Here is a 13,499-nt window from a genome sequence, read left to right as displayed (position 1 = left end):
AGAGCGGAAGGGCAGGCGGGGGGTGAGACCCCCCCAGAAGAGGAGCACAGGGAGCTCTGACTGGTCAGATGGGGACCACCTCCGACACAAGAGTGGGTCGGGAGCTGCTCTTGGGTAGCAGATGGGGGGGGGAGTGTCACGGGGCTGGGGGCACTAGGCTCTTGTGAGGGGGCTGCCTCCTGTCCCCCCCCTCAAGAACGGGGACTCGGATTCTCCCCCACTCTGGGCTAAACCACCTCAGAGACTGACTCTTCTCCCTTCCCCCCAATCCTGGGTGCGTCAGCCCCAGCTCTGGGAGAGACATGATCCAGGGGCTGGAGGAGGGAGGGCCTGGGAGCCAGGACGCCTGGGTTCTGAGGGGAGTGGGGTCTAATAGCTGGAGGGGGCTGGGAGCCAGAACGCCCGGGTTCTTCCCCAGCTCCAGGTATAGGGTGAGAGCTGGGGAGAGAGCCTGGGCGTCCTGGCTCCCCACCCCCACCTGTCGCGGGGCCCACGTCACTTCCCCGGCGGGCGGGCGGGCGGCGTGGGGGCTGAGTGAGCTGTTGCTTTCCAGCATGGAAGGAACACGCTGCCGGGTGGCAGGGGCAGCCCTGCCGGGGGCACGGGGCGGGCGGCGGCAGCCAGCAGCAGCGGCCTCTGTCTCTCCGTGTCTCAGACGGTCCATGACACGTTTTCCTCCTGGGGCGGCTTGGAAAGGAAAAATCCGCTGTGTAGGCACCGGCCTGGGTGGAAACGATTGCTCCATGGGTGTGGGGCGGGGCGGTCGGAGAGCCCTGAGACATCCCATTAGTGTCCTACCTATCACTAGACCCCAAAGTTGGGGGGAGACCCTAGGTGTCCTGGCTCCCCGCCTCTAACGCACTAGACTCCCCCTCCCTTCCCAGAGCCAGAGAGAGAACCCAGGAGTCCTGGCTCCCACCCCAACTCTAACCGCTAGACCCCACTCCCCTGTCACAGCTGGGGGATGGAACCCAGGAGTCCTGGGCTGAGTGCTTGGTCTCCCTTCCCCTCGCCAGGCGGCAGAGGAGACAGAAGCACGCTCCCACCCCAGACAGTGAAGAAGCTTCTGGAGCAGAAGAGACGGCAGCAGACGGCGCTGGGCTATGCGGCCAGCTCTCAGGTGAGCCCCTCTGCCCTGCCCCCCCAATTTCCCTAGGTGTCTTGACCACAGCTGAGACCTCTCTAGCCTCAGGCGTGACTCCTGGTGTGTGGCCCAAATCCCTTCATGTCAGTTCCATTCTGCCTCCCAAGGCGCATGCTCCTTTACTTCCTGGCCACTCTCACAGTGTTATGTGCAGTTGTTACCTGGCTGCTCTACCCCAGAGGTGGCTGCATCTTAGCACCAGGTGAGCTGCCCTGTGGCTCCTCAGCAATTTCTGTTTTTTCTCTCTCTAGATACCAACAGATGCCATTGACCCTTCCCAGACAGGTGAGTCAAACATGGACTCCACATTGTAGTTTTCCCCCAACCCTAGATACCCTTCAATTCCCCTGGGATCCCCACTCCTTGCTTGTGGTATGACAACTCCAGTGCCCCAGACCCTCTGATCCCTCAGGAGTGCCATCCCCTCCCTCTGGGATCCCCATGCAGTCTCCTAGTCCCCCCCCCCCCAGGACACATCCCCTCCCAGCTCTGGGACCCCCCTGCTCAGCCACCCCCCATGCTTTGCACCCACCATCCATGTCTCTCTCCCATCCAGATGAGTGCCCGGAGCCCATGGGGTTGGGAAGGGGATCTGGAGGGGAATCTGCCCCTGGCCCCCCCCTGGCTCCCTACCCACCCTGGCAAGTCGATCCCTCATGCCACGCGGCCTTCCCCGACTGCCACTATCACTGCTCAGCAGTGGCCAGCAGCTACCAGCCCTCAGGACACACGTACGATTCAACAGACTCCTACCCCCCTGTGGGAACCGGGGTGTTTGGAGCAGGGGATCCCTACAGCACCATGATGGCAGCCACGGGGGACTTGGAGGTGAGATGGGGGAGCTGTGGGTCAGGAGTGAGGGGCACCGGCAGAGCTGTGGGGCTGGGCTAGCAGCGGCAGTGGGTTGGGATGGAGGGCCACGGGCAGAGCTGTGGGGCTGAGCTAGCAGAGGGCGGTGGGTCGGGAGGGAGGGGCACCGGCAGAATGTGGGGCTGGGCTAGCAGCGGCAGTGGGTTGGGAGTGAGGGGAACTGGCAGAGCTGTGGGGCTCGGCTAGCAGAGGGCGGTGGGTTGGGAGGGAGGGGCACTGGGCAGAGCTATGGGGCTGGGCTAGCAGCGGCAGGGGGCTGGGAGGGAGGGGCACCGGCAGAGCTGTGGGGCTGGGCTAGCAGCGGCAGTGGGTTGGGATGGAGGGCCATCGGCAGAGCTGTGGGGCTGAGCTAGCAGAGGGTGGTGGGTCGGGAGGGAGGGGCACCGGCAGAGCTGTGGGGCTGGGCTAGCAGAGGGCGGTGGGTCGGGAGGGAGGGGCACCGGCAGAGCTGTGGGGCTGGGCTAGCAGCGGCAGGGGGCTGGGAGGGAGGGGCACCAGCAGAGCTGTGGGGCTGGGCTAGCAACGGCAGGGGGCTGGGAGGGAGGGGCACCGGCAGAGCTGTGGGGCTGGGCTAGCAGTGGCAGGGGGCTGGGAGGGAGGGCCACCAGCAGAGCTGTGGGGTTGAGCTAGCAGAGGGCGGTGGGTCGGGAGGGAGGGGCACCGGCAGAGCTGTGGGGCTGGGCTAGCAGCGGCAGGGGGCTGTGAGGGAGGGGCACCGGCAGAGCTGTGGGGCTGGGCTAGCAGAGGGCGGTGGGTTGGGAGGGAGGGGCACTGGGCAGAGCTGTGGGTCTGAGCTAGCAGAGGGCGGTGGGTTGGGAGGGAGGGCCACCGGCAGAGCTGTGGGGCTGGGCTAGCAGCGGCAGGGGGCTGGGAGGGAGGGCCACCGGCAGAGCTGTGGGGCTGAGCTAGCAGAGGGCGGTGGGTTGGGAGGGAGGGGCACCCGCAGAGCTGTGGGGTTGGGCTAGCAGCGGCAGGGGGGTGGGAGGGAGGGGCACCAGCAGAGCTGTGGGGCTGGGCTAGCAGCGGCAGTGGGTCGGGAGTGAGGGGCACCGGCAGAGCTGTGGGGCTGGTCTAGCAGCGGCAGGGGGCTGGGAGGGAGGGCCACCGGCAGAGCTGTGGGGCTGGGCTAGCAGCGGCAGGGGGCTGGGAGGGAGGGCCACCGGCAGAGCTGTGGGGCTGAGCTAGCAGAGGGCGGTGGGAGGGGCACCGGCAGAGCTGTGGGGCTGGGCTAGCAGCGGCAGGGGGCTGGGAGGGAGGGCCACCGGCAGAGCTGTGGGGCTGGGCTAGCAGCGGCAGGGGGCTGGGAGGGAGGGCCATCGGCAGAGCTGTGGGGCTGAGCTAGCAGAGGGCGGTGGGAGGGGCACCGGCAGAGCTGTGGGGCTGGGCTAGCAGCGGCAGGGGGCTGGGAGGGAGGGGCACCAGCAGAGCTGTGGGGCTGGGCTAGCAGTGGCAGTGGGTTGGGAGTGAGGGCTATAACCCCCCCTGCTCTCTTCCCTCATCAGGTCCCTGTGTCAGCCCCCTCACTGGGCCTGTTCCCAACTCCGCAGGCATCTGCTGCCCCTTGGATGCAGCCTGCCCGGAGCACCCCCTATGCTGATCCCCTAGAGCTGGGTAGCTTTGGAGACCCGGTCGGGGTGCTGGATCCTGGGGAGCTGGCTAGGGCCCGAGTCGAGATCCAGAGCATGGACCCGGCGCGGCTGCTGCATCAGGATGAAGATGGGGACACGTGAGTGTCTGGGGGATCCCAAAACTCACCCTGCCCCCCACTCCTGGGAGTGGAGGAAAGGGGCCATCAGGGGTGGGGTGTGGGACTGAGCTGCTGTGTCCCAGGGAGGGTAATGGATAGAACTGGCAGGGGGGAAATGGGACTGGGCGGGGGGGCACATAGTGGTGAGGGGATGGGATGGGATGGTCTGTCTGGAGGCGTGGGGGTGTGTGTAGTAATGTTAGTGGAAGCTTGGGGCTGGGGGGAATGGGCAGTGCAAGCAGAGGGGGAGGGTGGCACAGAGGGGATGGAGGATCTCCTGGGGTTTAGGGAGGGGCAGAGAGCAGGTGGCACTAGGGGTGCAGGAGGCAGGTTGGGGGAGCTGCAGGGGTGAGTGGCACTGGATGGGGGCTCTGCAGGGGTTTTGGGGGTGCAGGGGGTCACTGACATCTTCCCCCCAACCCCCCACGGCAGGATCCTACACCTGCTGGCTGCCCGGGGGCTGCGTCACTTTGCCCAGGCGGCTGCTGAGGCCTTCAAGGAGTGCGGGCGGCTGGAGATCAAGGAGCACAAGGGCAAGGTGAGCTGGGGAGTTCTGGGAGTGGATGGGCAGGAGAATGGAGCTGCTGGGGGTCAAAGGTCGCAGTGCTGTGGGTGGATGGTAAGGGTCATGCAGATGAGTTGGGCAACAGTGCCAATGGGGCCAAGGGTAGAGGTCAAGGGTCACTGGGTAATGAGGGCACTGATAGGAGCCAAGGGTCACAGCTAGGGGTCAAGGATCACTCCAAGGTAGGGGTCAAGGGTCACTGGGTGGTCAGGATAAAGGCATTACTGGGGGCTAAGGGTCATGCCCTGGGCCCCTTTGCTGCTCTCTAACGCTGGGGTTTCCCCGCCTCTCCAGACCCCGCTGCTGGTGGCTGCCACGGCCAACCAGGCCGAGCTGGTGCGGGACCTGCTGGCGCTGGGAGCCGATGCCAATGCCGCTGACCACAAGGGCCAGACTCTGCTGCACCTGGCAGCCACCTACGGGTTCCCCAATGTCCTCATGGTGAGTGTGTAGCTGAGAAGAAGCCCAGGTGTCTGGGATCAGAGGCAACCTGCCCTCACTTCCCAGAGCTGGGGATCGAACCCAGAAGTCCTGGCTCCCAGTCACTTCCCCCCTCTAACCACTAGACCCCACTCCTTCTACCCAAATACAATGTCTGAAACCGGTGTCAATTTACTCCCTCCCCCCCCCCGATTTAATTTAACCTGGTTTCTCTTCCCCCCCCCCCCCCCCAGGCTGTGGTGGCATCTGGGGTCCTTGTCAACGTGGAGGCCAGGAACTTTGAAGGTAGGACACATCCAGCTGTGGGGAGTGAGGGAGCATGCTGGGGGTGGGGGTCTGCTGGCCTCTCCCAGCAGGGGGTGCTGTGGAAAGGGGGGAGAGCATGCTGGGGGGGGGCTGCTCTTACCCCTTCTCTTGTCAACCCCAGGGCAGACCCCTCTGCACTGCGCGGTGATCTCCCACAACAAGGCCTCGCGGGCACTGGGCGTCGGGACCCTGACCCCAGAGCGGCTGCAGGAGATGTTGGCCTGCATTCAGACCCTGCTGCACATGGGGGCAGATTACACCAGCCAGGTAAGTGACTGGAGTGGGGGAGGGGGAGTTCTGTGCCCGCCCCCCAGGGCCTATTAGCCTTGACCCATGCTTGGTGTAGGTGGGGGAGGATGGGTGGGGAATTGGCTAGGAGGGCAGATCTGCCCCCTAGCTACCTGAGATGTGTGCCCCTTCCATTCTTGCCCCCTGTCCCCTCCCACCGCATTGCAGTTGACCTTGGTGATATCATGGGGGAGGTGCTGGGAATTCCTCCACCCCCCACATAGCCCCTGCTGTCCTGGCCTTCCCTCTTGGGGGTGGGAGGGACAGGCTGCCCGGGGATTTGGGGGGGCAGGATCTGGTCCTCACCACCCTCCCATCCCTGCCCTCCCAGGACATAAAGAGCAGCAAGACAGTTCTGCACCTGGCTGTGCAGGATGGGAACCTGCCGCTGGTTCAGTTCTTCCTGCAGCTGCCCGGGCCCCGGCAATTCATCAACATGAAGGTGAGGGGGTGGTGTCTCCTTGCTTGTGTGTGGGGGGGATTGGATGGGGGAGAGGCCATTCTGCAGGGGGATGGGATGGGATGCGATGGGGGCTGTTTGGGTGGGGGAATCTGGGCTGCAGGGGGTGGGGTGGGCTCAGCCAGGCCTGCGGGGGAGGGGGTGCCTTCCTGAGGGGGGGCAGGGGCTGTGTATGATCCTCTGTCCCTCCCCCCCAGGCCCACGGGAACACAGCTCTGCACATGGCCGCAGCCCTGCCGAGCCCCCCCTGCCAGGAGAGCCTCGTGCGGCTGCTACTGAGCCGGGGAGCTGACCCCAGTGCCCGCAACCTGGAGAATGAGCAGCCGGCCCATCTGCTGCCCCCCGGGCCCGGGGGAGACCAGGTGAGACCCCCAGGAGATCCACCATCCCTCTGACACCCCCACCCCTCCGCCAGAGAGCTGGAGTGAGGCCTCCCCAGCCTCTGTGACCCACTGGGGCCTGGCCTCAACAGAAGCAGGTGCACCCCAGCCTGCAGGGGGGCCACAGTGTGTGGTTGGGGGTTCTCCAGGGTCCCCCTAACTCAACCTCTCCCCTTCTTCCCCCCAGCTACGCCTCTTGTTGAAGAGCCGGCGCCCGCTCCCTGGCACTGCCCGCCGTCCCGCCCAGCCCCCCTAGATCCATGGCTGCCGAAGGAAGGGGGCAGTGGGGGACTCATCTGGTGCCGCTCAGTGAAGTGGGGTGGGGGGAGTGGATTTGGCATTTCTTGGGAAAGTTGTCTGTAATATTTTCTGTATTTAACTAACTTATTGTATGGGGGCCGCCCGGACACCTGGGTTTTCCAAGTCCCCTGCTCCCTTGTTGCTTGGACCCCCCTGGGTCCCACAGTAGCAGGTAGCATGGCCACTCAGATGCCTGGGTCTGCTGCTGCCTGCCATGTGGGGCTGCACCGCTTGGGGGGCCGAGCTCTCTGCCTTCCCCCTCTTGGGGCTGGGTGTGTGACTGCCCCCTACTGGACTGAGCTGGTGAGACCTTGCCCAAACCCCCTCCCCCGGTGAGGCTGCATGTGCTCATGCCAATGCAGCGGGTGGCAGCTGAGGGGAAGGCCAAGGGCAACCTCATCTCTAAACCCCCTAGACCTCACTCCCCAGCCAGAGTTGGGGATAGAACCCAGGCATCCTGGCTGCAGCAGTCTCCTTCCCACCCACCTACCCCCATGGGGAGGGAGGTTGGTTTGCCCCATTAACCTTTCCTCTGCTGAGCATTGACTCAGCCCAAATCTCTGTCTGCCTGGGGGCAGCCCCACACCTCATCTTGTCTTCCCCCCCCTGCCCCCATATTGCTGGGGCGGGGGGGGAGCAGAGGGTCCTGTGTTAATTTCTATGAAATCATGTCTTGGCTGGGAATTGAACCCAGGTGTCCGGCCCCACCAAGGGGGGGAGGAGCTACCCCCCCTTCAGTCTTATCATTTCTGTGAAATGAACTTTTATGAACCACAGTGGTTCACGTAGAGGGGAGGAAGAGTGAGGCAGAGTGTGGGGTGGACCCGTGTGTCCGACTGGCGTTTGACCCACACCCTCCACATAACACAGCGCTGTGTCCCCAAACAGCCTTGAGTGACTGACTGTGATAAGGGCAATGGCACAGCAGTGCCCTCTTTGGGCAGTAAGCAGAACTGCTGCCTGTTTCATAGTCCCTCTACTACCAAGGGCCATTGTCCTTGGGAGGCAGCAGGCCGGGGTCCAGCGCTGCTATTGTTACCCCCCCTACACACACATACAGAGGGGGGTCCCAAGTTTGTTCCCTTGTTGGAACATGAGACGTTTCATTCAGAAATAAGGTTTAGTGCTTCTCGCCTTTTCAAACTTCCCGCACAGCATCTGTGTTACTGGAAACCTGTAGGCCAGATACCCTGGTTCAACTTATAGCTGGGCCTAGTAGCCCTGCCCCAGCGGTGGCTGCATCCCAGCACTGGGGAAACTGTTATATGTAGCTGTTCCCTGGCTGCCCCACCCCAGAGGTGGCTGTGTCTCAGTGCATGTCCGCTGAGCTCTGACTATACAAGGGGGGAGGGGCAGACTGTAAGCTCCTTCGGGGGCAGGACTGTATTTTTGTTCTGTGTTTAAACAGCCCTTGGCACTGTGTGGGCCAGGCCTATGACTAGAGCGCCTGCCAGCTGCCATGATGGAACTAAGACAACTGCTTGCCCAGACCCGAGGGGAATCAATCCACCCCCCCCCCAGCTAAACACCTTCCTTCCTTCTCCCCCCCCCACTCCCCAGTGACAGCCAGGGCTGTTCTGGCTCTAGCCAGCATACTACTGGGGCTACTGTGCCAGGCTGGGTCAGAGAGGCCAGCCCTGCCTGCCGGGGGAGGGTGCCCCCACACTGCCCCCTGCAGCCAGGCTGGGGCAGAGAGGCCAGCCCTGCCTGTCGGGGGAGGGTGCCCCCTATCCGAGACCCCTTTTCACCTGTCTGGGGATAAACAGTAGAGCTGCTCCTCTTAACCCAGCAGCTTCCCTCCTCATGGTGACTCCTGTTCCCAGTGCCCCTAGTAGCCCCCAGCTAGCCAGCAGCAACCACACAGGGGCAGAGATTCTGGCCCCACTCCTGGGGGTAGGGAGCAAACTTCGGTCTGGGGGGTTACATCTCCCACAAACCAGCCTGAGGGTGCACCGGGGCAGGTGCCTGTTGCTTTGTAATAGGTGTTGGGGGGGGAGCAGAGTAGGGTGTTGGCACCAGGGGCTCCTGGCCCCCAAAGGGGCCTCCTAGACACCCCCAAATAATAAATGGCTATTGACATCCTGCTACCTGGCTTGCAGTCACTGAGTGGGGCTGAGAGGACAGATGGATAATTCCCCCCGCTGAGCCCCTCACCCTGTTCCCCATTGTCCCCCATACAACAGTGGCCAGGTCCAGGCACCGTGGGGTTCAGGAGGTTTATTCTATGGTCAGACTGACGCCTAGGCCCCCTCACACCAGCTCCCCCCTTAGCTCAAAGGGCAGCCCCTCATCTGCCCCAGGGGGTGGGGTATCTGCCACCTGGTCGTAGATCCTCAGGGGTTCCTCAGAGCCAGCCAGGGACCAGCCCCTCCATGGATAGGTGCCCTGGGAAGAGAGAGAGCCTGTCACACCAACCCCTTGCTGAGCCAGGCAGAGAACCCAGGAGTCCTGACTCCTTGCTCTGACCACTACACACCACTCCCCTCCTTGAACCAGGGTCAGAACCCAGAAGTCCTGTTGAAGCTGGGCGGCCGGCCACTCACCACATCATCCTGGCAGGGTAGTGCCCCTGGGGAGAGTGGGGCAACAGCTTGCAGGTGTAGTGCCCCCAGTTCCTCATAGACCCCAGGCTCCATCATGTCCTCGTATTCATGGGGGCCTGAGGGGCCGAGCCAGCGTGCAGGGAACCCAGAATCCGGAATGGCAAAGGGACCTGTGGGGTGGATCACAGTAAAGGACTACGGAGCCTTTCCCCTCTAGGAGGTGCTGGCTCTGATTCAGCCCCAGGGTGGGGACTCCCTGACTTGGGGGGCAGGGAATGGGGCAGAGGGGCACCAGCTCTGACACCTCACACCCACCTGTGGTGCTGGCGTCTGTCTCCCCCTCGGCTCTCTCGGGGTGTGGGGGCAGCCGGGGTCGATACTCACGGCTGGGCACGTACCCTGGCCAGGTGCCCATGGAACTGCCCTACAGGGGAGCCACAGAGAGACCCTGTCACCTGCCAGGGGTACACTAGCCCCCAAAAAGAGAACCCAGGAGTTCTGGCTCCCACATCCCCTGCTATGACTGCCTGACCCTGCTCCTTTTCTGCTAGTGCACATGCCCCGTAACCCCCAACCCTGGTATCTTTCCCTCCCCACCAGGCCAGACCCAACCCTCACCTGTCAACTGAGCCCCCCCGCAGCACAGCGCCCTGCTCCCCGCAGCACAGCGCCCCCTGCTGAGCTCCCCACCCTGCTCCCTGCAGCACAGCGCCCCCTGCCCTGCTCCCTGTAGCACAGTGCCCCTGCTGAGCCCCCTGCCCTGCTCCCTGCAGCACAGTGCCCCCGCTGAGCCCCCTGCCCTGCTCCCTGCAGCACAGTGCCCCCTGCTGAGACCCCCACCCTGCTCCCCACAGCACAGCACCTTGTTGAGCCTCTGCCCTGCTCCCTGCAGCACAGCACCCCCTGCTGAGCCCTCCCGCTGTGCCCCCTGCTGAGCCCTCCCACCCTGCTCCCCACAGCACAGCGCCCCCTGCTGAGGTCCCTCCAGCACAACACCCCATACTGAGCCCCCAGCCCCGCTGAGTCCCTTGACCTGCCCCCGCAGCACGCCCCACTCCCAGCAGCATGACGCTCCTGCTGATCTCCCCACCCGCCCCACTCCCTCATCCTCTCACCCCAGAGGACCCACTCCTCTCTGAGTAACTGTCCAGGAGTGTCTGCCATGCTGCTGGATTCACTGCTTCCCCCGAGCTGTAGTCATTCCCAGCACTAGGCTTCCTCCTGAAAGGCAAAGGGTGGGAGCAAGGATGCCTAGGTTCTCTCCCCAGCTCTGCAAGGGGAGGGGGGTCTAGTGGTTGGAGCTGGGAGGGCCGTGTGTCTGTGTTAGGGTGTCATAGTGTGACAGGATGCACAGAACTGCCTGCCTCCCATGTGCCCTGCCCCTGACACTCACCTCTCCTTGGCTTCCTCCCGGACACCTGCAGTCAGAACCAGAAAACAGCAAGGATCAGCCCAGGTTGGGCCTCATTGCGGGGAGGCTGTTTGGTGCTGTGAGCTTCCCCAGGGCAGTGCCCTGGTTCAGGGGGGTGGGGAATTACCTGCCCGGGTCTGGCGCTGTCTGAGCAGGCAGGTGAGGAGAGCAGCGTTAGAGAGCAGCAGCAGGGCCCCCAGTGCGCTCAGTCCCCCAGTGAGGGCCGGGGGCCACGACGGGGCTTCTGGGAAAGCAAAGGAGAGTGTCACTGAGCGGCCAGGAGCCAGCATCCGCCAGAGGGGAAACACCTGGGGTCCCATTTGCCACCCCCTGAGCCAGCCTGTCCCCCACTCTGACCACCAGACCCCAGTCCCCTCCCAGAGCTGGGACAGAACCCAGGATCTGGGCTCTCCACCCCTTCCAGTACCCACCTGTTTGCGGCGCTTCAGGCTCCACAACTGGCGGCTCCTCTAACGGCAGCTCTGAAACGACATCAGCTCCGTCAGGGTCGAAACCCACAGACACCCCCTCAGCTGAGCCCCCACCTCTGCACAGCACGACTGCCTCCATCCCAGCACAGCCCCCTGCCCATTCCAGCACAGGGCCCCTACTACACCCCCTGCCACCACACGGTGCCCCCTTCTGGGACTCCCGTTCCCCTAGCCTGGCACCCCCTACCTCCCCCAGCAAGGCACCCCTTACCTGCAGTGGTGATGGTGATGCTGGGGCCCTGGGTGCTCTCCCCCAGGGTGTTGTGGGCGCTGACACCAATACTGTAGGGGATGGCCGGGCTCAGCCCCGTCAGGGTGAATGTGGAGGTCTGGGCGGGGAACACGTCCATGTACAGGGCACCGGGGGCGCCTGGCCAGCGGTACCTGGGGGACACAGGGGGTGAGGGACCCCAGACCCCGGGGGGGAGGACGCCTCATCCATCCCCACTCAATGGCCTCCACCCATGCCAGTCCCCCTACCTCTGAGCCTCCCAGCCCCTCCTCTTCCTCCTCCCCCACCCATGCCAGCCCCCAGCTATGAGCCCCACTATCCCTACCCCCCGGCCCCTTCCTCCTCCCCCCACCCATGCCAGCCCCCAGCTATGAGCCTCCCCAGCCCCTCCTCTTCAGCCCTGAGCCCCCTAGCTTCCTCCTCCTCCCCGACTCACACCAGCTTCCCAGCTCTGAGCCCCACTGTCCCCACCCTCCTCCTCCTCCCCCCACCCATGCCAGCCCCCCAGCTCTGAGCCCCACTGTTCCCACCCCACAACCCCCTCTTCATCCTCCTACTGCCCATCCAGAGTCCCCTCCAACCCCATCCTTGCCTCCTCCACCCCACACCACTGCTCCCCACCTGATGCGGAATCTCTGGGGCAGCCCCCCATCAAATCCAGGGATCCACTCCAGGGTGGCTGAATTGTGGGTGATGCTCACGACCTTCAACCCCGTGGGAGGGTCAGGGGGGCCTGCAGAGGCGGGAGAAAGAGAGAGAGATCACCCTGCTCTGCCAGTGCCCCTGATTCCTGACCTCAGCCTCTGCTAGCCCAGCCCTGGACTCCTCCCACCCCCCAAGCCGGTACCCCTCACGCCTGACACGCAGCCCCCCCCGGGCCGTACTGGTGCTGAGGAGCTGGATGTCCAGTTTGTCCGTGCCCAGTGCGTTGCTGGCGCGGCAGGTGAAGGTGGCGTAGTCGTGCATGGCGCTGACATTGGCGATGGTCAGGGTGCTGCTGTGCCAGGCGCCCTCGTGCCACGTGCGCTCTGTGTACCTGAGGGTGGAACTGAGGTCAGCCCAGACCCAGGCGCTGAATCAGAACAGGGACTGGACTAGAACAAGGATTTGATCAGGACGGAGACTGGATGAGAACCAGGAACCGCATCAGAAGCAGGATGGAAGCAGCAAACTCAAGGGGGGGGGTAGGTCAGAGACCCCACTGGTAGTCTAAGGAGGAGGGGTTGTGGGGAGGCACTCACCAGGGTTGGGGTCTCACTGGTGTGCCCTGTGACCAGGCAACGAGGGGCACATTAGAATGAGGGTCTGCCTCTGCCAGTCATTACTGTGACAAAGCAGGAATTTTCTGACATATTTATGAAGCTGGTGCCTGCCTCAGTTTACCTTTCTGCTTCATGTCACTCTCCCAGGGGTGCAAAAGGGCTAACACACCTGCTCTTGGAGCAGCATCAGAGGCATGGGTGGGGGGTGTCCCAGAGCTGGCTGGGGGGGTTAAAGGACTGGCTGGAACCGACCTGGGGCCCCAGAAGCTGGTTATCGTCAAGTGACCCTACTGGTGAAATCTGGGACCAGCAATTCTTAACAAAGAATCTTTTTCTCTGGCAGATTTTAGTTTTGATACTTTCGCCAGACAATCGCAATGTTTATTTTAAAGCATTTTTTCCTATTTTTATCAGCTGACGTTTTCACGGTTGTGGGAAATGATGGGGGGGGGCGGGGGAGAATCATGATTTGATGCCAGTAGCCAGTAAGATTCCAAAAGTGAAAGCTTGATTAACTGTGAAAACACAAATCGCCAAGGTCACCTGCCAAAATATGTTAAACAACTTGCTGAAAAGCAGCCTCTCCCAAGGTCTCAGCCAGCATCGTTCATAAATTCCCGGGCATATTGCATTGGCTGGGGCGTGGGCAGTGAAATCAACAGTGATCAGCATTTAGGGATGAAAGTTGGATCCTTTCAGCCTTCTCCTGCCACTGGCAGGTGGCCCTAAATTCCAGCCACTCAGGAAAGCGGTGCTCTGCAGTGGGGGAGTTTTTGTAATGGAGCCAATTGACAGGGTCCCTGGCGAGCTCCGGCTGGCAGAGGACATGGGTCTTGGGTGACCAGATGTCCCAGTACTAGGGGCTTTGTCTTATATATGCAACTATCCCCCGTGCTGCTCCGATTTTTCATGCTGTCTGGTCACCCTACGTGGGTCCTGGGGTCTGCAGGAGGTGGATGACTGTTCGCCAGATGCCTGGGATAAGGGCCAGCTTTTGGAGCAATGCCCAGCTGTGCCCTGGCGCTGCCAGTGAGATGGAGCTGGAAAACGACAGAGCCG

The 13,499-nt window shown here is 63.2% G+C and overlaps 2 protein-coding genes across 5 annotated transcripts in view; one reads left to right on the top strand and one right to left on the bottom strand.

The window, feature by feature from the left end:
* The first annotated feature begins 22 nt into the window (after positions 1 to 22).
* On the top strand, positions 23 to 9,216 carry NFKBID (NFKB inhibitor delta). Its single transcript, XM_044991699.1, has 12 exons — positions 23 to 63; positions 958 to 1,120; positions 1,396 to 1,429; positions 1,701 to 1,972; positions 3,517 to 3,740; positions 4,194 to 4,299; positions 4,621 to 4,767; positions 5,001 to 5,052; positions 5,195 to 5,340; positions 5,693 to 5,803; positions 6,019 to 6,183; positions 6,389 to 9,216. Exons 2-12 carry the CDS (start codon positions 965 to 967, stop codon positions 6,455 to 6,457), a joined length of 1,482 nt encoding a protein of 493 aa, XP_044847634.1. The 5' UTR covers positions 23 to 63; positions 958 to 964; the 3' UTR covers positions 6,458 to 9,216.
* The window catches only part of NPHS1 (NPHS1 adhesion molecule, nephrin), a 20,815-nt gene continuing 16,026 nt past the window's right edge, over positions 8,711 to 13,499 (bottom strand). For 3 of the 4 annotated variants that reach the window (XM_044991696.1, XM_044991698.1, XM_044991697.1), the window contains exons 21-30: positions 12,063 to 12,214; positions 11,800 to 11,911; positions 11,158 to 11,330; positions 10,887 to 10,937; positions 10,583 to 10,699; positions 10,438 to 10,462; positions 10,160 to 10,265; positions 9,360 to 9,468; positions 9,045 to 9,214; positions 8,711 to 8,886 (exon numbers count right to left, since the gene is read on the bottom strand). In XM_044991696.1, the coding sequence (XP_044847631.1) occupies positions 8,752 to 8,886; positions 9,045 to 9,214; positions 9,360 to 9,468; positions 10,160 to 10,265; positions 10,438 to 10,462; positions 10,583 to 10,699; positions 10,887 to 10,937; positions 11,158 to 11,330; positions 11,800 to 11,911; positions 12,063 to 12,214 (1,150 nt within the window). In that variant the 3' untranslated portion in view covers positions 8,711 to 8,751. The remainder of the gene's footprint in view (positions 8,887 to 9,044; positions 9,215 to 9,359; positions 9,469 to 10,159; positions 10,266 to 10,437; positions 10,463 to 10,582; positions 10,700 to 10,886; positions 10,938 to 11,157; positions 11,331 to 11,799; positions 11,912 to 12,062; positions 12,215 to 13,499) is intronic. The other variant, XR_006574081.1, reaches the window with a different exon arrangement.

Source organism: Mauremys mutica, chromosome 17 (assembly GCF_020497125.1).
Source record: "Mauremys mutica isolate MM-2020 ecotype Southern chromosome 17, ASM2049712v1, whole genome shotgun sequence".
NCBI lineage: Eukaryota > Metazoa > Chordata > Testudines > Geoemydidae > Mauremys > Mauremys mutica.
The sequence above is the reverse complement of the archived record's forward strand: the minus strand, read 5'-3'. Positions and strand labels throughout refer to the sequence as shown.

What these genes read in the sequence shown, in the direction of transcription:
- NFKBID (XM_044991699.1), top strand. Translation starts at nt 965, where the DNA reads ATGGAACCCAGGAGTCCTGGGCTGAGTGCTTGGTCTCCCTTCCCCTCG. An exon ending in GGAGGCCAGGAACTTTGAAG is followed by an intron (nt 5,053 to 5,194) that starts GTAGGACACATC and finishes TGTCAACCCCAG; the next exon opens with GGCAGACCCCTCTGCACTGC. An exon ending in CCGGGCCCGGGGGAGACCAG is followed by an intron (nt 6,184 to 6,388) that starts GTGAGACCCCCA and finishes TCTTCCCCCCAG; the next exon opens with CTACGCCTCTTGTTGAAGAG.